Raw genomic sequence first — 23919 nt, 5'->3', positions numbered from 1 at the left:
CATTTAGAACTTTACTATGTACAATGGTATTTGCACACTAGTCATTCCTGTCAAGTTTACATGTTTAAGCAAAGTAGATTCATGCATTAATACCTCCCTCTGTGCTGGTGACATGGTTCTAGTTATCACAGGGCATAGGTATTAAGTCCATGCAGAGTTACCTTTGCTTGCCAGCGAAATTCGGAACCCTCACTGTTAAGATCCCAAGGGTCACACTGCTCATTGCAGATAGATTTTCTCAAGGTCAACACAAGTATTCAGCAATAATCAACCCCCGGCCTCCCTGACAACCAGCTTACTATCCCTTAAGAGCTGCCCAGAGTAATACAGACTGCAACTAAAGCAGCATCTCTTACACTCACTTTGCTCTGAGCCCTCAAGCTTCTGGGCACATCTCAGACAAGCTTAGTCAATTAATGAAAGCATGAATTACTAATAGGCCTGCTGTGAGTTCAGCCTGTATTATTACATTAAGAAGATTTAAGCACAAATTTATTTTAGGTAAGGTGGTTTAATTAGCACAGTAATATCAGCTTGAATCCAGAAATACTTAGGAACTTTAAATTTTTCTTCATATTCTTCTAGTCTACCATAACATTTTTACTAGAAAATTCCTAATGAATATTAGTATCAGATTTGTGAGAAAGCAAGCAGAGTTAACATAAATGACACAGACAGGCCTTGTTTTATGCCAGAATGAATTAAAAGCATCACTCATGAGGAAATACATTTCCTATTTCTTCAAGATGAATATGACATCAGTATGTTACAATCCACTATTAAAAAAAAAAAAAAAAAAGCCAGCACTGTGGCTCAATAGGCTAATCCTCCGCCTTGTGGCGCCGGCACACGGGGTTCTAGTCCCGGTCGGGGCGCCGGATTCTGTCCCAGTTGCCCTCTTCCAGGCCAGCTCTCTGCTGTGGCCAGGGAGTGCAGTGGAGGATGGCCCAAGTGCTTGGGCCCTGCACCCCATGGGAGACCAGGATGAGCACCTGGCTCCTGCCATTGGATCAGTGTGGTGCGCCGGCTGCGGTGGCCATTGGAGGGTGAACCAACGGCAAAGGAAGACCTTTCTCTCTGTCTCTCTCACTGTCCACTCTGCCTGTCCAAAAAAAAAAAAAAAAAAAAAGGACAAAGGGAGTTGAATTGGGCTGATCACCATGGGAAATGTACCCAACCTATTCTTTATTCCAGCCCCAAAGCAACAGGCAGCTATGTCCTAATAAGTACATTGCTTGAGAACATCTTGCTGGGAGTAGGAAAAAAACTGAGAAGCCCTACATTCAATGACATATAGCAAAAATCCAACTATGGAATTCCTGTCATTAAGTAATCAGTAAGAAAAACACAACCAAGTACTCTCATGCCCCTTTCATTTCCTTGCTCTCCACATCACATGACATCACACTAAACATGCTGGTTTCTGGGCCACCCTTGGCTCTGAGCCACTTACTTTTATATAGCTCCTCTGCTTACCCTAACAATATAGGCAGAAACTGAGTCATGGTAAGTAAATTCCATAGGTGAGAGTAGGCTTTTACCTCAAAATTAGGCATTCCTTTAGGAAATTAAAATCCTAATGAGGACTAATTACTAGTATTAAAACACTGATGTAATTGTTCTAATGTGTTATCATTTACAAACCTGTGAACCAATTTTACACATCTACATATACACACATGCCTATGAATTTTCTTTCAAAAAACAAATACCTAAAATATTAGTCTACAGCTTCAATTTAAAACAACCACCACCTTCACATGAGAGATCTTTCATGACTGAAGACTCTAAGGATCACCAATGTTTTTTGATCAATAAGGGTTGTAGGGAATCAATACATACCCAGGGTATCAAGAAATGTCAAGATGTGTGATCAGGCCATCCATGCAAAGTTTTTCCCTTTTGACCAAACTTCCTGTGAGATATATACTGGCAACTTAATTTACCCCTCTGTATTTCCCTTCCCATTCCTTACAAACCCAACTACAGGACAGGAATTTGGTGCAGCAGTTAAGACCCAGAATCTCAAATGGAGTGCTTGTTTAGAGTCTCAGGTCTGCATCCTTTCCAGCTTCCTGTTAATGTGCAGCTTGGTAATCAGCAGCTGATGGTTAAATACTTGGGTCCCTGCCACCCACACAGGAGACAGGCCCAGCAATGGCTGTTCTAAGTATCTGGAGAGTGAACTAGTGGACAGAAGACATATGCCTCTTTGTCTTTGCCTTTCAAATAAAATGGGAGGTGGGGGGAATAACATTTAATACCCCTGAGCAACAACTTAAAGGAATTTGCAACGTGTATAGAAATATTCTTTAACTCATTATGTCCCATAATTCTACACACAGGACACCTATAAAGACTTAAATTGAGCTACTTATGGTAACTGAAATAAATACTGAGACGGAAATATCATGGAATTGAAAACCTGGGACTTAATGGGTTAAAATTAACTAGCAACCAAAATTCTAAATTCTCAAATATTTAGATCACATGTCCTAAATTTAGCTTACCAGTCTTCTATTGTTATATATGATTAAATTACAAAAATGCATTATCAGTGTTTGGAAACAAAACTGATTATATACAGGTCAGACCAACAAGACAAGTTTATAGAGCATTACTGTTACCTTCTCATTTAGTTACCTTTATTTCTTTACAGAGCACACTCTCCTCTTCTTCATGAATATAAAATTTCACAGTATTTTTCTGGACATCTTTCATGATTTTAACCAAACTATTAAATACTTCAGGTTCTAACTGGCTTATAAAATTTGACAGAGCTGGTTGGGCAGAAATGTTTACATCACTGGGTGATTTTGCGGTTTCTTTTTCTACTGGTTCCCGGGCAATATCACCAGGTACAGTATGATCAGAAGTCATCGTTAACTCTGTAGCATGGTGTGGCTGGTTCATTTCTACTTCAGTTAAACTCAAAGTCGAAGAGGAATGCTGTTCATTAGAGTTGGTGTCTTTCAAAGCATCACTAAAAAGTGGCTCAAGAAGGTGTTTACTGTTGAAGTCACTTGAGGATGCTGGTATGACAGGCCTTCCCAAAGGATTCAAGGCTATCTTAGTACCAGAATCATTAGGACTGACTGGTGGCAAATTCCCACCCTTGGCTGATGCTTTAATAATAATGGTATTTAGTTTCTCATGCAAGCCATCTACAAACTCCTGTACACCAGCTTTGGAAGTCTTAGAATATATGAACTCAGAAAGCCGTTTCATCTTCTCTTGTGTTGAAAAGATTGGTGTGGAAATTCTGCTAACATATGAAACATTCTTTTGCTTCAAAATCTCTTCTATCTTCCTAGAAAAGAGATTGTACTCTCCTAACACTGTTCTCTCTGTGGTTTCGCTCACTGCAGGCGGCTCTGCTGCTGGCACACACTGCTCCTCCACTGTCACCACCTGACCTGTCAACGCGTCATCCTCAGTGGTGCTCTTACGTGTGTCTGTAAATGGAGAGGATGGAAACTGGTAATCAGAACTTCTCTGTCTACTTATTACCCGAGGGTCGTTAGGAAAGGTCTCCTGCGGTGGCAGACACACCAGTTGTTCTTCTGGTGATTTCATACCTATACAAGGAGAGTTCATTATCATAAGAACAATCCAGAAAGATAATATCTGAAAACACACATCCTTCAATCAAAGGCACGAAAAAAGGTCAAAAATATATGTAGGTCCTCTCTCTCTGCAACTCTTTCAAATAAATAAATCTTTAAAGATACATACATTTAGAACTAATTATGCACCGGAAGGTAAAATAAAAACCTTAACTATCAGTTTGGTTTCTAATTTCCAATGTACTCTACTTATAGGCTGGTCTTCGGATTTCAGTAGGCAAAGTAACAACACTGAGTGTCTTTTTTTTAATACTTCTTAAATTTATTTTTATTTTATTTGACAGGCAGAGAGATGGAGAGAGGAGTATCTTCTACCTGCCGTCCACTCCCCCAAGTGACTGTAACAGTGACGGCAGGGCCAGGCTTAAGCCAGAAGTCCAGAACGCAATTTGGGACTCTCATGTGGGTGAAAAAAGGACCAAGTCTCTGAGCCATCATCGTTTACATCCTAGTATGTGCATTAGCAAGAAACTGGATTAGAAGTGCAGGAACTGGGACTCCAATCAAGCACTCTGAAGGGGGATACAGGCATCCCAAATGATGACTTAACTACTGCACCAAATGCCCACCCCTTGAATGTTATCTTCTTTGCTTTCTTCTGAGGTCTTCAAACAATTACCAATTCCTTATCAGTAGAAATTCAGATCACTGACGAGTTGCTGCTGTAGTGTAGAAAATGGTACTTCTAAATCACAAAGTCTGAGTCCAGGTAGAATTCCCTATTCAATTTGTATTAAGTACATACAGCAGTTTGACCTCTATGATTTTCCCCACACTCACATTTCTATATAGTTCTAAGTAGCCTAGCAGCAGTTAGCTTGTGACATCGTCTACTAATTCTAGCAGTTACTAAGGACCATTACACTCATTAACTGCTGCGAAGGCACTCATGAATAGATAAAACCATAGTAGGTCCATACGTGGAAGTGAGGAAGGGGAGTGAAATGCCAAATGTGTCAGTATAAGAATTATAACAGGGGCCGGTGCAGTGTCCCAGTAGGTTAATCCTCCACCTGCAGCGCCAGAACCCCACTGGTTCTAGTCCCAGCTGCTCCTCTTCTGATCCAGCTCTTTGCTGTAGCCTTGGAGGGCAGTGGAGGATGGTCCAGATCCTTGGGCCCCTGCACCCACATGGGAGACCAGGAGGAGGTACCTGGCTCCTAGCTCCGGATCAGCACGCTCCGGCCATTGCGGCCATTTGGAGAGTGAACCAACGGACAGAGGACCTTTCCGTCTCCCTCTCACTGTCCGTAACTCTACCTCTCAAGTAAATAAATAAAATCTTTAAAAAAAAAATTAAAACAGTATGAAACTGACAAATCAGAAAATCTGAGTTCTATAAAATGACAGAGGAACACAATATCCTGAATATGTCTTAAATCTGCAGTATTAAAATGCAATTTACAAGTAAGTATTTGACCTAGTGGTTAAGATACCAAACCGGGGGTAGGCATTTGTCACATGCGTTAAGATGCCACCTGGAATGTCTACATCTCATACTGAAGTGCCTTGGTTCGTGTTCCAATTCCAGCTTCCTGATAATGCACACTCTGAGAAGCAGCAGGTGATGGCAAACGTACTGGATCCCTGCCACCCATATGGGTCCGTAGCTCTCAGTTTTAAGTCTAGCCCAGGCGCAAATGTTGTAGGAATTTGAGGTCTGAACCAGTAGGTGACAGCTTTATCTCATAAACAAGTAATGTTTTTTAAAATGGGGTTCAGTGTAGTATACAATGTGTGAAATAGTCCAATACATTGTTAAGTGATTGATCCTCAGGGTGGGGAGGAAACTTAGTGTCTGCAGTTAGGGGTGGACAGCTTACTTTCTCAAGCATTTTTATTCTTCTTAAATGATGTATAATGTCAAATATATGACTTATTAAATGGAAAGAAATCTGAAACACAAAGAACAGGGAGTACTACCTATAAGTTTTAAACTTTTAAATTATTCATTACTCTAAATGAATTATTTGCTCCCCAAATTTAAAGTATCAGACCAATAGGCTTATTTCTGATGGGCCATGGATGAAGGATCTTTTTTTTAATCTGATACATAACTTAAATCCATATGAAGAACTTTCCATATTTAAAACCTCTAAATCACAGGGCAGTTGTGCAGCCTGGCAATTAAAATGACAGTCAGATGCCCACGTCCCACATCACAGTACCCTGCTAAGTAGCTCTGGCTCCTGATTCCAGTTTCCTTCTCAAGTGGAGCTCATGAGGCAGCTGATGACTCACACAGTTAGGTCCCTGTCACTCACTTAAGAGTTCTGGATTGGTTTCCAAGCTTCTAATTTTGGCCAGGCCTAGCTCCAGCCATTGCAGGCATTTGGGAGTTTACCAGTAGATGGGAATTCTGTTTTTCTGCCTCTCAAATAAAAGTTAAAAAAATAAAATAGAACAGAACCACAAAACCCAGAACCATCTAAATCCCTTTTGCACAAATATCTCTATGATTTTAAGATCAATCATTTTGAGGGCCAGCATGGTGGCGCAGCAGGTTAAAGCCCTGGCCTAAAGCGCCGGCATCCCACATGGGCACCGGTTCTAGTCCTGGCTGCTCCTCTTCCAATCCAGCTCTCTGTTGTGGCCTGGGAATCCAGTAAAGGATGGCCCCAGTCCTTGGGTCCCTGCACCCACATGGAATATCCGGAGGAAGCTCCTGGCTCCAAGCTTCAGATTGGCACAGCTCCAGCCGTTGCAGCCATCTGGGGAGTGAGCCAGCAGATGGAAGACTTCTCTGTCCTACCTCTATCTGTAACTCTGTCTTTCAAATAAATAAAATAAATCTTAAAAAAAACAAAAAAACTCAGATTAGCAGTTGCCTGTTAGAAACAGGGCGAGGGGTAGGCGCTGCAGCGTAGCAGGTAAAGCTGCCATCTGCAGTGCCAACTTCCCATATGGGTGCAGGTTTGAGTCCCAGTTGTTCCACTACCGATGCAGCTCTCTGCTATGGCCTGGGAAAGCAATATAAGAGGACCCTAGTCCTCGGGCCCCTGCACCCACATAGGAGACCTGGAAGAATCTCCAGGTTCCTGGCTTCGGATTGACCCAGCTCCACTGTTGCAGCCATTGGAGGAATGAACTAGAGGAAGGAAGACCTCTCTCTCTCTCTCTCTGCCTCTGTAACTATGCCTTTCAAATAAATAAAAAATAAAATCTTAAAAAAAAAGTGGGGGGGAGAGTACTGACTGGAATGATGCACAGGACAAACTTATGAGGTTTCCGAACTGTTCTACATAGATTTGGGTGGGGGGCTCAAGGGCATACATGTAAAGTTTCAACAAACTACAGTAAGGATCTGTGCACTTTCCAATGTTATTTATCTGCCTTTTTTTTTTTTCTTTAAATCATCCTTCCTAGGAGGAAACAAAGGCTTTCTTGAAGAAAATTACTAAAGTTTGTTTCTCTAATTCCCAAAGAAAATGAATCTACTAAGAAATTCATTTAGATTTATTTCCCAATTAAAAAAAAAGCACTTAGATTTACCAAAGAATAAGATACAATGAAATGCAAACAGTGAAAAAGACCACCATCAAACTAGCAGAAGGAAACTGGCTGCATTCACACAAAGGAACTCTCTCCTAGGCAAGCACTGCAACTACCGGCAGTTATCTCTGTTTCTGGAATCTACAAGTTTCTTAATCTCTCATTTAAACCTCTGGAAATTAACTTTATAATTAGAAGGGAAAGAGAACTGGGTTAAAAAACTCAAGAAGCCTAAGAACAGTGTATTTAAAAGATAAATGATTTTACCTCTTGGTCTTTCTTAAACTTAAAAGAAACCTGAAGACTATTTCTGTTAGGATATCCTACAAAAAAAGATTAGGATAATATCCTGTCTTCTCAACTCATCAGATAGTCTACAATAGGGAAAGAGAACTTAATCTCTATGAATATCTTGTGTGACATTTGGATTAAATCTATTTGATACAACTCAATGGTTTAAATATAAATGTGGTATTTTCAAAATGCTATGAAAACAGCAGAACTTAAATCAACACCCTAGTGATAGAGAATTAGAAATTCAAATAGAAATGCTGAAAGGAACAGTGGGAGGAAAAGCAAAGGGAGCCTTCTCACCTGATGTTTGTTTCTCACCGTGTTTCCCCTGCTGGTCTTCTGGGCTTCTTGAATTCCCTCCTGAGGGAAAGCATCCATTAGATTTGTAGACTCTCCTCAGACATCAGCAATACCTATTAAGCAACTTCCAGACAACCTCAAATGCTAACAAATAGTAACATTTCCTTCCATCCCCCAAAATAATTCTGAAGGGTCATTCAAAAATGTAAAGTTGCTTTTCTTACCATTCAGGCGATGATGGAATATCATAGATGTACCTTCAAATTTGGGCTTTCAAAACCCAGTATGAAGGTGTCTAAACAAAGAAGGGCTGGGATAATCTTCCATCAACCACTTCCTTACAGTGTTCCTCCCACTCAAGTCAAGGACTCAAGCTCAGAAAAGAGAGTTAGTTTCCTCTCCATCATCACCTCCAGGTCTCTTGCTCAGAGAATGATGGGGCCGACACAATGGCGCAGTAGGTTAATCCTACGCCTGCGGCACCGGCATCTCATATGGGTGCCGGTTCTAGTTCCAGGTGCTCCTCTTCCAATCCAGCTCTGGGCTGTGGCCTGGGAAAACAGTACAAGATGGCCTAGGTCCTTGGGCCCCTGCACCCACATAGGAGACCAGGAAAAAGCACCTGGCTCCTGGCTTCGGATCGGCATAGCTCCAGCCATTGTGGCTATTTGGGGAGTGAACCACTGGAAGGAAGACCTTTCTCTCTGTCTCTGACTGTAACTTGACCTCTCAAATAAATAAAATCTTGAAAAAAAAAAAAAAAAAAGGTAGAGAATGATGCAGAAGCCAATGGAAACTCATCAAGTTTTACAAATTCTTCTCAGAGTCCTTGGTGTCCTCAGTAGGTTCTAGGTTGTAAGCCAGTCCATCATTTTAAGCAAAAAGTTGTTTGACTTTTTAAAGATTAAAAAAAGACCTAGGAATGGCAATGATATGCCTTGGAAATATTTCCAAAATGGTTAGCTAACAAAGATGACTAAGAACTTGTGTTTGCTCCAAGAAATGAGAATTCTCCAAAATGATACCTTTCAACATTTGCTCAACTATTCTTGTCCCATGGTTCAATTAAGCTTTCCTAGGATATTTGCATTTGATAACTTTTTTTTTTCATTTGACAGGTAGAGTTATAGACACAGAGATAGACAGGGAGGACAGAGAGAAAGGTCTTCCTTCTGTTGCTTCACCCCTCAAATGGCTGCTATGGCTGGAGCTACACCGATCCGAAGCCAGGAGCCAGGTGCTTCTTCGTGGTCTCCCATGCGCATGCAGGGGCCCAAGCATTTGGGCCATCCTCCACTGCCTTCCCGGGCCACAGCAGAGAGCTGGACTGGAAGAGGAGCAACTAGAACTAGAACCCAGCACCCATATTGGATGCCAGCGCCACAGGTGGAGGATTAACCAAGTGAGCCACGGCGCCGGCCCCCTGCATTCGATAACTTAAAGATAATCAAATATAAGAGATCAAATTTCTTTCAAATAGTTGAACTTCAACATGACTACATAAAGACACCATTTAACTGGCTGCTCAAAGAGCAACATTTCATCTCTGTAACAGATACTTGCTGATGCTGACAAGAGCAACATTTAGTGACGAACACTGTATGGTTCAAAAGAAGATACTGAAGATTTCAGAAGCAGCTACAATCAAGCATCTAGTGATTCAGGAGTAGACTCTAGAAGATGAAATCCTCAGGAAACTGGTCCCAAGGTAAAACAAGGCAAACCTAAAGCCTGGTGCATTTGTTCTTACCTGTAATTGGAATCAGTTTCCAATGTATTTCAGTCTCCTCAACATCATCTGATTTCAATGACTGTTTACAGAATCCATGTTCAAAAGGAATAGTGGGACACAAACTGCAATCTTCAAAATTATTCATGCTAATTATATTTGGATCCTAAAAATTAAGGTACACATTCAATAGCTTTCTTTCCAAATAATTTTAGGGTCAAGAATAAATAATAGTTTTTTTCACAGTAAATTCACTATCTTTCATCTAAACATTACAGTTTAGTAAAACCAACATGGTAACATGACAATAATCTCAAAATTAAAACAGAATTTCTCCCTTCCGAACTTAATCAGATGTGGATTTAGAACAGAGATCAGTAAACATTTATAGTGAAATACCACACAGTAAATATTTTAGGATCTGTGGGCCACTCAACTCTGCCAATGTAGTGCAAAATCAGTAATAGTCAATAGCTAAAGGAATGGAAACAGCTATTACAGTGAAACTTAATAAAAACAGGAAGCAGACAGTGTTTGGCCAATTTAGAGTATTGGGTACATTTGGAAATATTACGGTTGTGGGCTGCAACCTTACTACTTCCCTACCATGCTATTCTGTCTTCTACGAATGCTAAAACCATCTATTAACAATAATCCCTTTCTGAATCCCTTTCTGACAAATAAGTTGCCCAGCCTTACCATTATCACAACAGAAAAACCTTAACAACAACTTTGATTTTTATCTCTTTTTAATAAGGAAAAACTTACAAGTACCACTTCAGATAAACACCTTTACTCCAAAGTTTTATTTTTTCCTGAAAAGAAAAACCACTCCCTGAAGCATAACCACATCCTCTCTTTTCACACACACAAAAACAAACCAAGACAATGAAGAAACAGAGGCTTACTTCTTTCAAATGTAGCTTATGCTCTGTGCCTACTTCACTGGAACAAACAGAGACAGGATACTTTAAAGATGCTTTATCAACTTCTAGCAATGGGCTCTGAGTGGCCTTAAAATGTACATTTTCAATTTTCGTACAAGCAGGGTGCTCATATTCTTTCTTATCTGGTGTAGAACTCAACTCATACTCATGCCTCAGCTCTTCATAGGCAGCATCAGTGCTCAGTCCTAAGGCTTTGTTGACTGTGTCTGTCAGGGATGCATCAGAATGGCGTGCATTTGCTAGTGTTTCTGACAGCCAATTAAACAGCCTATGGATGTCAGTGCCAGAGTTACAGGTATCCTGCTGCTGCTGTCTCACGTCAGCATCATGCCCAAGAGAGCTAACAGGCTGGGAAGACTCTGAGAAAAAAATAAAGAAAAGTCATCTCTTGAAGTTAAGTTTGAAAGCCTACATAAAAACATTAAAAATCACATATACCTTAGAAGTTAATTACTATAAGACATTTAGGGTAGCAACTCCAGCAGCTGGCTTACATTTTATATCTAAACCCACCCTGTGCTGCACAAATGTAATTCTTTCCACAATTTTGCACATGTGTAGGTACTTGGCACACTGTCCCATACTGAAGTGCCTGGTTTGAGTCCTGGTTCTTCTCTCCATTCCAGCTTCCTGCTAACATGCACCTTGGAAGGGGCAGGTGATGCTTTTCAAGTAGCTGGGTCCCCACCACCACCCACATGAAAGACCCAGACTCAGTTTCTGCCTTGACTTCAACCTGGCCCAACCTAGCCCTGGATGTTGCAAGCATTTGGAGAATTAACCAGGGGATGGAGATCTGTTTTTCTCTATGCCTCTCAAATAAAAAAATAAAATTTTACACACAGACCAAAATTCTTAATTTTTGTATAATTTAAGCATCCTATTAATAGATGAGCTCATGCACAAAGTTATAGATAAGTGTAAGTTGTAAATAAGTATTATTGTAGTCACCTTAAACTACCACTAAAATCTCAAAATCAACCAGATGTTTGACAACAAATGAAACATTTGCACTTAGCTCTTTTGCCAATTGTTAGAAAAGGTACACAAATTATGCTTAAATTCACAGAAAAAGCATGATCTTGATTTCTATCATCTTCATACTTATGCTGTGTCTTTAAGGCTAGCATTCTTAAAACCTAAGCCTTATCTATTACTTAAATTCATAGTGAAGCTAGGATGTAGAGATATTAGAGAAATCTCTACTAAACATGACCTAAGATATTAAACTTTATGGGAAAAAAATCAATGAAAATCTATTTGCTGCTCTATGCTAAGAAAAAAAGTACTATACAAGAAAACACTGCTCCAAGCAGTCTGAAATCTGCAAAGTCAGTACAATCAATATTTATATATATATATATTTTTTAAAGATTTATTTATTCAAAAGTCAGAGTTACACAGAGAGAGGAGAGGTAGAGAGAGAGAGAGAGATCTTCCATCTAATGGAAATGTGGCCATTTGGGGAATGAGCAAGCAGATGGTAGACCGCCTTCCTCCCTCGCTCCCTCCCTCCCTCTCTCACTCTCTCCCCTCCTCTTTCTCCTCCTCCTCCTCTCTCTTTGTAATTTTGACTTTCAAAAAAATAAATAAATCTTTAAAAAAATAAATAAAAAAATAAAATGGGTATACTGTATAAAAATTATACCTCAAAAATGATGATGTTAAGTTAACAAGGGGTGAGGGACTAGGAACTTACCACTTATAAAATGGGTAGGCTTACCACCACCCAAGATTGGTTTGTTTTCTTAGTTTTGTTTTGTTTTTTGGTTTAAGTTCAAGGTTTTTAAAAGTCAAGATTCATCCTTGAAACCTTTACTTTCAAAAATAAGTGTACAAAATGACTAAGAAACAAGAAAGAACCACCCAGAATTCAAATCTGGTAGTTAATAGTTCTACTTTAACCTAACTTCTTTCTCTGCCCCATTTCTCCCTTGGTCTATTGTAATTAGATTGCTTTTCTACCTTTTTAATTATTAATGAAAACTACTTTTCACCCACCCACAACTTTTCCACATACACCTAAGCATTCATTTACCAGCTAAAGAAACACCAAAAATATAATTATCTTATTTACTCAATGCCTATTGTATGCTTAGCACTAAGAAATACAGCAGTTTAGGAACGAGGCTTTGGAATCAGAACAAGTCATGGATTTTGCCACTAACTTCCTAACTTTCAGTAAAGTTACTTAGTTTGTCTGAGACAATCTTCTCATCTATAAAACGAGAATAACGCCTAACACTTAAAGAACTGAATGCTATATATATATGTTATACTTACATATAGATATATATAGATATAAAGCCTACTCTCCAGACATAAGTCACAGCCTCAGACAGCATGTATCAAAAAGCATCTACAGGAACTGCACAGATCACAGATTCAGCATAAGTGGAAGCAGACAAGACCACTAAGAAACAGAACAGCCAGAAAGCTTAAAGATTTGACCTGCAGACATAATACTTGAGAGAAACGAAAGGACTTCAGAAAAAAAGAAAGGGAAGAACTGACCATGACATATCCAAGGGAGAAATATGAGCTTTAACCAAAGAGAACGTGAAAGAGTGGAAAACATAGCTGGACACAGCCAGTATGCAACAAATCGTTGTGGTTTTTTTTTTTTTTTGATAGGCAGATTTAGACAGAGAGAAAGGTCTTCCTTTCCATTGGTTCACTCCCCAAATGGCTGCTAAGGCCGGCATGCCACGCCAATCTGAAGCCGGGAGCCAGGTGCCTCCTCCTGGTCTCCCATGGGGGTGCAGGGCCCAAGCACTTGGGACATCCTCCACTGCCTTCTCGGGCCACAGCAGAGAGCTGGACTGGAAGAGGAGCAACCGGGACAGAACCAGCGCCCCAACCTGGACTAGAACCCAGGGTGCTGGCGCCGCAGGCAGAGGATTAGCCTAGTGAACAGCGGCGCCGGCCACAAATCGTTCTTTAAAAGGCCAAGTTCTGCAAGATAAGATTGGTAGCAAATAATAAAATATTGAAAATGACACATTACTGAAATGTGTGAAATAAATAAGCCACAAAGGCCACTAAGAAGACAAGAACATGGATAAGAAAAAAAATACTAGAAAGAGCCATAGGTCAACTAAACACCCAGAATTATTGCAGACAACAGCACTGTTAGAACTTTCTGTGATGTTAGAAATGGCTACTACCTGTACTGTCTACAACAGTCGTGTGGCTGCCGAGGTGTATTTTTATTTCATCCTAATTTAAGTAACAACACATAGTAGTGGTTATTACATACTCGGTAGCACAATAAAGGAGGTAAAGAACAGAAAAGTGAGGATGCAAATACAGACTGCCAAGGGAACAAAACTGCAATAAGGACATTGATCTCTCTAATGCAGTCAGAAACAATGCATCTGAAAAGACGGGTAAATTTTTCAGTAGGGAATAAAGAATATTCAGATCTGCCACAATCAAAGTAGTGGCAACAGGGGCTAGCATTGTGGTGCAGCGGTTCATGTTGCTACCTGTGATGACACAGCATCCCATCTAGGTGCTGGGTCGAGTCCTGGCTGCTCTGCTTCCAACCCAGCTCCCTGTTAATGTTTTTCGGAAAGCAGCAGGAGATGGTCTAAATACTTGGGCTCCTTCACCTAGTTGGGAGACCCAGGTGAGGCTTCTAGCTTTGGCATCACCCAGGCATGGCCACTGATGCCATTTTAACCAACACATGGGAGATCTCTCTCCCTGTCTCCCTCTCTCTCACTAACTCTACCTTGCAAATAATTAGGTAAATCTTTATAAAAAAAAAAAAAACAAAAACAAAAAAAACAAAAACAAAAAAAAAAAACAACTAGTGGCAGCAATCCAAAACAGATTTTTCTGTCAATGGTCCATGAATGCAAAAGAACGAATTTCATGCTTATGGACCAGCATGTCAATCTCTGAAAAATCTAGATAACAAAAATGTTTGAACTGGCCGGTGCCACGTCACAATAAGCTAATCCTCTGCCTGCGGCGCCGGCACCCCGGGTTCTAGTCCCGGTCGGGGCGCTGGATTCTGTCCCAGTTGCTCCTCTTCTGGTCCAGCTCTCTGCTGTGTCCCAGGAAGGCAGTGGAGGATGGCCCAAGTGCTTGGGCCCTGCACCCACATGGGAGACCAGGGGGAGGCACCTGGCTCCTGGCTTCGGATCAGCGCAGCACGCCGGCCTTAGCGGCCATTCTGGGGGTGAACCAACGGAAGGAAGACCTTTCTCTGTCTCTCTCACTAACTCTGCCTGGAAAAAAAAAAAAGGTTTGAACTTATAATACTGAAACACTTAAAACAAAAGTCTCCAATTTCTGTCAACTAAAAGGTTCCTTTCATTAAACAACATCCTTAAAGAACCCACTACTCTACTGGTGCATTTCTCCAATATGGACATAAAGTACAAGAACTCTTGTTAGAGTAATAGCTCTGGGTACTTAATTTTGTCATGTTAGCTTAAACCAAACAACTCAGAAATCTGATGTACCGCAGTAGGAGTTGGCCCATGTTTTCTGTACTAGACCAGCTAATAAATATTTCAAGCTTCATGGGCCATACAGCCTGTCTCTATGCTCTATCATTTCTGTGTGAAAAGCAGCTATGTACACATAAATTAAGTGGCATGACTGCATTGTGAAAATGGGACAGTCTAGATTTGGCACTCACACTTCAATCTGCAGATCCCTATATTATAGGAAGAAACAGAACTATTTCACTGTACTTTTGTTTGTTGTTAAAAAAGCAATCTTGATATTTTACCTTCATACAGATGGTAACTTTCAGATAAATTACTGGTTTTGGCAAGTTTTCTCATATGTTCAGGTAGATCCTCAAGTTTCCTCTTCAAGACAGTTTTGCTTCTCATATCTTCTGTATCTGAGTCCCCACCCACATTCTTTTTCCTGCACTGAATTAAGTTAATCAATTCTTTGACTCTATCTTTATCATAATCCAAAGAATGAGATGACTTTTGCTTCCCAGGTATAATAGTTTCACCCCTTGAGCTATTTCGTTTTCTAAATTTCAGTCTTGTACCATTCATTTCTTCTTCTTGACCTTCATAATCTGAAAGTGGACTAAATTGTTGAAGTTTTCTATTTTCTTCAAATAAATCTTTTAATTTGCAAATAGGTAACTGATACATTTCAGGACGAAAAATATAAGTATGCAAACAATTATCAATATGGGATTTATTTTTTGGAGCTGAGTATAAGAATTTTTTATCATCTAATTTTGAATCATATGGAAACATGATAAACTCTCGTTTACCTGAACCAAAACCTCGCTTAAAAAATTCACTTACATACTTTTCAACAACAGAATGAAAATTTATAGTGTTTATATTTTTGAATTCCTTTCGACACTGAATCAAAAAAAACTGTAAAAATTGGGCTATTTTTAATACACCTGGCATGCTCTCATGCCTCTCTTGTGGTGCTGCACTGGTTGTAACTTTTTGTGCTGTAAATAAACAAAAGCAAACCACGTTAGCAATCAAGAAACTCATCAAATACAGATCTACATATTACCAAATTGTGACATTTTACTCATAATTGGGAACAAGTTGTACCATACTACACATACATGTTACGCAGCAAATAGGAATAGCATATTTCTTAAGTCTAGGACCTAAAACAGGTTCATAAGAAACTAAAACCAATGAAAGAGCAGAACACGTTTTTAAAGGAAAAAACATCCATTCTGGCCGGCGCCGCGGCTCACTAGACTAATCCTCCGCCTTGCGGCGCCGGCACACGGGGTTCGAGTCCCGGTCAGGGCGCCGGATTCTGTCCTGGTTGCCCCTCTTCCAGGCCAGCTCTCTGCTATGGCCCGGGAGTGCAGTGGAGGATGGCCCAAGTCCTTGGGCCCTGCACCTGCATGGGAGACCAGGAGAAGCACCTGGCTCCTGCCTTTGGATCAGCGCAATGCACCTGCCGTAGCGCGCCGGCCGCGGCGGCCATTGGAGGGTAAACCAACAGCAAAAAGGAAAACCTTTCTCTCTGTCTCTCTCTCACTGTCCTCTCTGCCTGTCAAAAAAAAAAAAAAAAAAAAAATCCATTCATTGAAGATCTACTGCCCCTACACAATTCAAATGATACGGAAAATATAAGGAGAAATATTATAGAGGCAAGATCTGAGGTTCCAACTGAGATAATCCTGCTTATCTTATAAAGCAGCAACTTTAACTTTTCATGAACTCTCTTCCCCATCAACAGATAAGCAAGCACTGATAGGCTACAACTGAGAAACTCAGCCTTAACCAAAGTGAAACCCATTAGTGGGAACTTAATTTGTAGTATTCAAGTTTGCTCTTAGAAAAGGTAAATAGCAAATTTTCTCTGACATCACTGTCACAAATTCTTATTAATTTTGAGTGGCCTAATACTAAGCCTACCACATGATGCTTTACAGTCATTACAAAAATTTTTTTAAGTTCATTTGAAATGCAGAGACATAGAAAGATCCCCCATCTTCTTGCTCACCCCCCAAAAATGTCTACAACATATGTGGGCTACTATGTCAACGGCAGGAGCCACAGACTCCACCTGGGTCTCCCATGTGGGTGGCAGGGATCCAATGACTTACACCGTCACCTGCTACCTCTCACAGTGTGTGTTAGCAGGAAGCTGACATGGAGAGCAGAGCCAGGCCTCAACCATCCAGTATAGGATGCAGGTAAGATGCAGGCATCTTAAGTGTCAGCTTAACTGTTAAAAAACACAATGCCACCCACAATACTCATTAAAATTTGAATGCAAAAACAAACTGACCTAAAATAACAATCATATGAAACCCTCTAAAATGGTATTAGAAGGTACAATAAAATTTGTTAGTATGGGTATGGGCATTTGGCCTGGGGTTCAGATGCCCACAATCCCGTTTCAAAGGCCCTGAGTACAATAGCCAGGCTCTGTCCCCTGATTAGAGTTTCCTGCTAAGATAGACCCTGGGAGGCAACAGTGAGGTCTCAAGTAATGGAATTTATATCACCCACATGGGAGACCTGGATTCCATTTCCAGTTCTTGGTTTCAGCCCAGACTAGCCACAGCTGTTGCAGCCATTTGGGAAGTCAACTAATGAATGGGAGCTGTTTCTGTTTTTCAAATTAATAAACCTTTAAAAAACAAACAAACCAAAAAACTTCATTAGCAGAAGCACTGATATAATCAAAATAATTTTCAGTTAAAAAGAAACTGAGTCATATATCTGGTATTTTGTATCGATACTTCTGAATACTACCAATAATGCCCAAAATATGTAAAAAAGAACAAAATGCTTAGTGCATTATCTGAAAAATTTCAATAAAATATAGGTATCTGTAAATAATTAGATTCAGATATTCAAAGAACTTACAAGTAATAATGCCTCTAGGTTCTTGAAATAGGAACAAAGCATGTAGGACTCGAGACTTGACACTCTGATGTTCTAGAAAACAGAAGCCAAATTCATCCATGTGTTTTAATGAAAAAGTTAAACAAGCACTGTTAAAGTTAAAATGAGACCACCTACCATATGGAGGAACCATCTGATAAGGAGAAAGAAGAAAAAGGTATCCTCGGTCTCCCAAAGGTTTAACAAGAACCTGTATTTTTGAGAAGGGGAAGAAGTTGTATCTGCTTTATTAATTGACATACTGAGGAACATAGCACTTCCTACTAAATGTGATATTTTTAAGAGAAAAATATTGCTGCTGAGTTGGTTACAAACTGTACTGACTTCATTAATTAACTAGATTCGAATCAAGTAAAAATTCCTTGTTTTTAACAGAATGAGAGAATGTCAGCGTAATAATGCCCTTAATTAACCATAAAGTCAATGTGTTCATCTTGCCCTGAAGTTAAGAACCAAACTAGAGGCCAGCGCTGTGGCACAGGGAAGAAAGCCACTGCCTGCAGTGCCCGCATCGCATGTGGGCACCAGTTCAAGTCCTGGCCACTCCACTTCTGATCCAACTCTCTGCTATGGCCTGGGAAAGCAGTAGAAGATGGCCCAGCACTTGGGCCCCTGCACCCGGAAGAAGCTCCTGGTTCCTGTCTTCAGATCAGCACAGCTCCAGCCATTGCGGCCAACTGGGGAGTGAACCAGCAGATCAAAGACTCCCTCTCTCTCTCTCTCCTCTCTCTAACTCTGCCTTTCGAATAAATAAATTAATTTTTAAAAAGAACAAAACTAAAGACTTCAAATATTTCCTTTATCAAATCAAAAGGCGTTATTAATTGTCAAGGCAGTGTGTTGGATGCTGGATGTAAAATATGCTTTGAAACATGCTTTGAAATGCTGCCTGTGTAGAGAGTTCAGGCTGATCTACAATAAAATATGTTACCATAATCTAATTCCACACATATTAAATCAACGTCTTTTCACACATTGGGCAATTTTCCCTGCCAGAGATAACTAAAGATAAGCAAGGCAACGTCCTTATTCATGAGAAGTTCATACCTAGAGAGTAACACAAGTAACATCAACAGTTATATAAGAAAGAGAAGTTCCTTTAGAAATTTACAAAAGCACAGCAAGAATGGAAAACAATATATAGTCTGCTATGGTAGTAAGAAAGAAGAAAGATTTTCTGGGAGGGTACTGAAGGTGGATTCTGAATCAACAAAAGCCTGAGTTATGGGAAAGACATTTCAGGAGAGGCAACATCATAAGCAAAGGCAAGTTCTAACAGACAATTACAATGGACAGTCTACAGGCATTATAGTACTTATAACTGGCCAAAAGGTGATAGGCTAGGATAAACACATCAGACAAGTCCAGAAAGACAGATCTCAGTATGTATCTCTATATCACATGTCAAGAGATAGCCTATGGAAATTTGAAAACACTAATAATTAAATAATGAAACTACACCAACACACAGAACACAACTAAAGCAGTATTTGAAGCTGGGTATTCATTAACCTTTTTTTCCAACTTGAGAATAAACAACAAAATAAACTAGAATAAAAAAGCAGAAATTAATAGTAATATAACAGAAAGGGTTAAAATAAGTATTTCATTCATATGACTAATAACACTGGCCGGTGCTGTGGCTCACTTGGCTAGTCCTCCGCCTGCAGCACCGGCACACCGGGTTCTAGTCCCGGTTGGGGTGCCAAGTACTAGTCCCAGTTGCTCCTCTTCCAGTCCAGCTCTCTGCTGTGGCCCAGGAGGGCAGTGGAGGATGGCCCAAGTGCTTGGGTCCCTGCACCTGCATGGGAGACTGGGAGGAAGCACCCGGCTTCTGGCTTCAAATTGGCGCACTGCACCGGCTGTAGTGGCCATTAGGGGGGGTGAACCAATGGAAGGAAGACCTTTCTCTCTGTCTCTCTCTAACTCTGCCTGGCCAAAAAAAAAAAAAAAAGACTAATAAGACTAATAACACTGACAAACCTCTGGTTAAAATGACTAGTAAAAAAATAATAAATATGGAAATGTGATTATAGGAGACACTAAAAATAGACTATATAAATTATTTTATCCCAGTAAATTTGAAAGTTTACAAGAAACGAACAAATTCCTAAATAAACAAAAGCATAATGTATAGAAATTGATCCAAGAAAACCGAAAACCTTCTCTACTATGATTGAAATCAATACATTTAAAGCATTCCTAAACAAGTTTTGCAATTATGTTCTCTGTAATAAGATACAGTCTACCCTCCATATCCCTGAGTTGTGAATCCATGATTTCAACCAACCTCAGAACAAAAATCTTCAAAATAACAAAATCCAAAATGTTCCAAATAGAAAAATTTGAACTTGCCACATTCCAAGCACTGTGCTGAATCCACGAGAATAAAGTGATATGCGTATCTGTTCTACTGAAGTCTCACCATTACATATTTCTTTAGTTTTTCTTCTGCCTTGGACATTGTTTGCCATATATCTCATTTGTGTACTACTCAGGCCTACAAAGTCTGTATGTTCTGAACATGTACAGACTTTCATTATTCCATGAAAAATACAGCATAGCTATATAACATGTATATTGTGTTAGGTACTACAAGTGATCTAGAGATGATTTAAAACATATGGGAAAATATACATAAGTTACAGGCAAATACTGTGCCATTTATGTAAGGGAATTCAATATCCATGGAGTTTGTTATCAGCAGGGGGTCTTGGAACTAATACCTCACGAATACCAAAGGATCACTGTACATCTACCTCTTGCCAAACTACCCAGCTCATTCTGAGAAGCTAGTATAAAAACATTCATGCAAGAAATAGACAAGCATGATGTGAAAGAAATTTCAAGTCAACCTCATTCATCAACAGTGACCCAAATTTCTAAACAAAGCATTCAATTAAAATGTGACAACCATTCTTTCGTTTAAAAAAAAAAAAAACCAGGGCTGGCGCCAAGGCTCACTAGGCTAATCCTCCGTCGCCGGCACTCCAGATTCCAGTCCCGGTTGCTCCTCTTCCAGTCCAGCTCTCTGTTGTGGCCCGGGAAGGCGGTGGAGGATGGCCTAAGTGCTTGGGCCCTGTACCCGCATGGGAGACCAGGAAGAAGTACCTGGCTCCTGGCTTCGGATCGGCGCAGCGCGCTGACCGTAGCGGCCATTTGTGGGGTGAACCAACAGAAAGGAAGACCTCTCTGTCTCTCTGTCAAAAAAATTTATATATATACATATAGAAAAGCAGGCCTTACTAAACACTTTTCTTTAATTCCACATTAGAGATTCTATATTACACAGTAACTCAAGAAAAAGAATAGTATATGGGCAAGTGTCATAGCACAACAGGTTAAGCTGCTGCCTTCAATCCCATATAGGTGCCAGCTCACAACCCAGCTGCTCCACTTCTTCTTTTTTAAACATTTTAAAGACAAAGAGAGGGAAAGGCAAAGACAAAGGTCTTCCATTCACTGGTTCACTTCCCAAATGGCCACAACGGGCAGAGCTGGGCCAATACAAAGCCAGGAGCTTCTTCCAACTCTCCCATCTTCTACTGCTTTCCCATTCCATCAACAGAGGACAGGATTGGAAGAGGAGCAGCCAGGATACTCTATTACGACAGCATGGGTCCCCAGGCTGCTCCACTACTGTTGCAGCTCCCTGTTAATGCACCTCAGAAAAGTAATAGAAGACGGCCCAAGTGCTTGAGCCCCTGCACCGTGAGAGACCCAGATGGAGTTCCAGGATCCTGGCTGTTGCAGACATTTATCTGGAGAGTGAACCAGCAGATGAAAGATATCACTCTGTGTGTGTGTGTGTGTGTGTGTCTTCCTTTAACACTACCTTTCAAATAAATAAAATAAATCTAGGAAAAAAAAAAGAGCTGCGCCAATCCAAAGCCAGAAGCCAGGAGCTTCTCCCAGGTCTCCCATGTGAGTGCAGGGGCCCAAGGACTTAGGCCACCTTCTACTGCTTTCCCAGGCCACAGCAGAGAGCTGGATCGGAAGAGGAGCAGCTGGTACTAGGACCGGCGCCCATATGGGATGCTGGCACTTCAGGCAAGGGCTTTATCCCGCTGCACCACAGCACCGGCCCCTAAAGCAATTTCAATAATAAAAATATCCTTGAATATTAATATCTACAACATACATAGAATACCTGCACAAGTATAAAACATAAGAAACTCAATTTATTTTAAATTTGCATCTCAGGAAATTACAAACTAATCACACTAAGAGAGTAAGATAGTTGGGCTCCTGCCACCCATCTCCTGCCTTCAACCTGTCCCAATGTCAGCTGTTGCAGATATCTATAAAGTGAGCCATCAGATGGAAGCTATCTCATTTCTTTTTTTAAATTTTATTAATTTTTTTAGCTATCTCAGTTCTAACATAAATTTCTTCCAAAAAATGGCATCATCATGGCATAAAGGGTAAAGCGGCCACCCGCAGTGTTGACATCCCATATGGGCACCGGTTTGAGTCCTTGCTGCTCCTCTTCCAATCCAGCTCTCCGTTATGGCCTGGGAGAGCAGTAGAAAAAGGCCCAAGTGCTTGGGCCTCTGCACCCACATGGGAGACCAGGCAGAAGCTCCTGTCTCCTGGTTTCGGCTTGGCACAGCTCCAACCACTGCAGCCATCTGGGGAGCGAAGCACAAGATGGAAGATCTCGCTTGCTCTCTCTGCCTCTGCCTCTCTGTGACTCCGCCTTTCAAATAAATAAGTAAATCTTAAAAATGACATTATCTGGGGCCACCGCTGTGGCGCAGGAGGTAAATGCCCTGGCCTGAAGCGCCAGCTCGAAACCCAGCTGCTCCACTTCCAATCCAGCCCTCTGCTATGGCCTGGGATAGTAGTAGAAGATGGCCCAAGTCCTTGGGCCCTGCACCTGCGTGGGAGACCTAGAGGAAGCTCCTGGCTCCTGGCTTCGCATCGGCGCAGCTCCGGCCATTGCAGCCAATTGGGGAGTGAACCATCAGATGGAAGATCTCTCTCTCTCTCTGCTTCTCCTCTCTCTGTGTAACTCTTTCAAGTTCAAAAAGAAATAAATCTTTAAAAAATGGCATTATCTGTGTAAAAAATTTTCTCCCTCTGTACTGGAACTTCCCACATGTACGTGATCTCATCTGTTTCATTTCACAAGAAAATAAACCATCAAGGCAGGCATTTAGCTTAGCCGTTAAGCCTGCATCCTGTATCAGAATGCCTAGACTTGAAGGGCTTGTGCTACAGCTTAGAGAGTAAAGCCACCACCCGCAGGGAGGGTCTCCCATGTGAGTGCAGGGATCCAAAGACTGCTTTTCTTGGCACGTTAGCAGGGAGCTGGATCCCGGGTACTGAACTGGTAACTACTTGGGAATCTGGCATCTCAGGTACCAGCTGCACCACAATGCCAGCCCTGAAATAATGCTGTATTAAAAGCCACATTTTGGAGCCAGTGCCATGGCTCACTTGATTAATCCTCCACCTGCGGCGCTGGCATCCCATATGGGCGCTGGTATCCCATATGGGCGCCAGTTCTAGTCCTGGTTGCTCTCTTCCAGTCCAGCTCTCTACTGTGGCCCAGGAGGGCAGTGGAGGATGGCCCAAGTGCTTGGGAGAACCGGAAAAAGCACCTGTTTCCTGGCTTCGGGTCAGCACAGCGCCGGCCATAGCACCAATTTGGGGAGTGAACCAATGCAAGGAAGACCTTTCTTTCTCTCCTCTCTATCTGTCTATAACTCTACCTATCAAATAAAAAAAAAAAAGCCACATATTGGGGCTGACAGTGCCAGGTCCCACTTGGGTGCCAGTTCACGTCCCAGCTGCTCCATTTCTGACCCAGCATGGAGACCAGGAACAAGCACCTGGCTCCCTCCTGGCTTCAGATCGGTGCAGCACGGCCTTAGCAGCCATATGGGGAGTGAACCAACAGGAAGGAAGAACTTTCTCTCTGTCTTCTCCATCTCTCTCTCTCTGTTCATAACTCTACCTGTCAAATTAAAAAAAAAAAAAAAAAAGGAAAGAAAAGCCACATACCGGCTGACAGTGCCGGGTCCCACTTGGGTGCCAGTTCAAGTCCCGGCTGCTCTACTTCTGACCCAGCTCCCTGCTAACGCATCTGGGAAAGCAGCACAGGATGGCTCAAGTCTTTGGAGACCCAGTAGAAGCTCCACGTC

General features: G+C 41.2%; 1 protein-coding gene across 1 annotated transcript in view; it reads right to left on the bottom strand.

Annotated features, from left to right (window-relative positions):
* TASOR (transcription activation suppressor) overlaps positions 1-23919 on the bottom strand; it is a 52562-nt gene that overhangs the window by 6223 nt on the left and 22420 nt on the right. The window contains 7 exon segments of the mRNA XM_008260818.5: positions 2644-3578; positions 7713-7772; positions 9463-9607; positions 10350-10747; positions 15136-15837; positions 17732-17803; positions 17888-17960. Of these exon segments, the coding sequence (XP_008259040.3) occupies positions 2644-3578; positions 7713-7772; positions 9463-9607; positions 10350-10747; positions 15136-15837; positions 17732-17803; positions 17888-17960 (2385 nt within the window).

Source organism: Oryctolagus cuniculus, chromosome 10 (assembly GCF_051225735.1).
Source record: "Oryctolagus cuniculus isolate XC-2025 breed Fujian yellow rabbit chromosome 10, ASM5122573v1, whole genome shotgun sequence".
NCBI classification, from domain to species: Eukaryota; Metazoa; Chordata; class Mammalia; order Lagomorpha; family Leporidae; genus Oryctolagus; species Oryctolagus cuniculus.
Note: the sequence above shows the minus strand (reverse complement) of the source record. Positions and strands in the feature narration are given on the sequence as shown.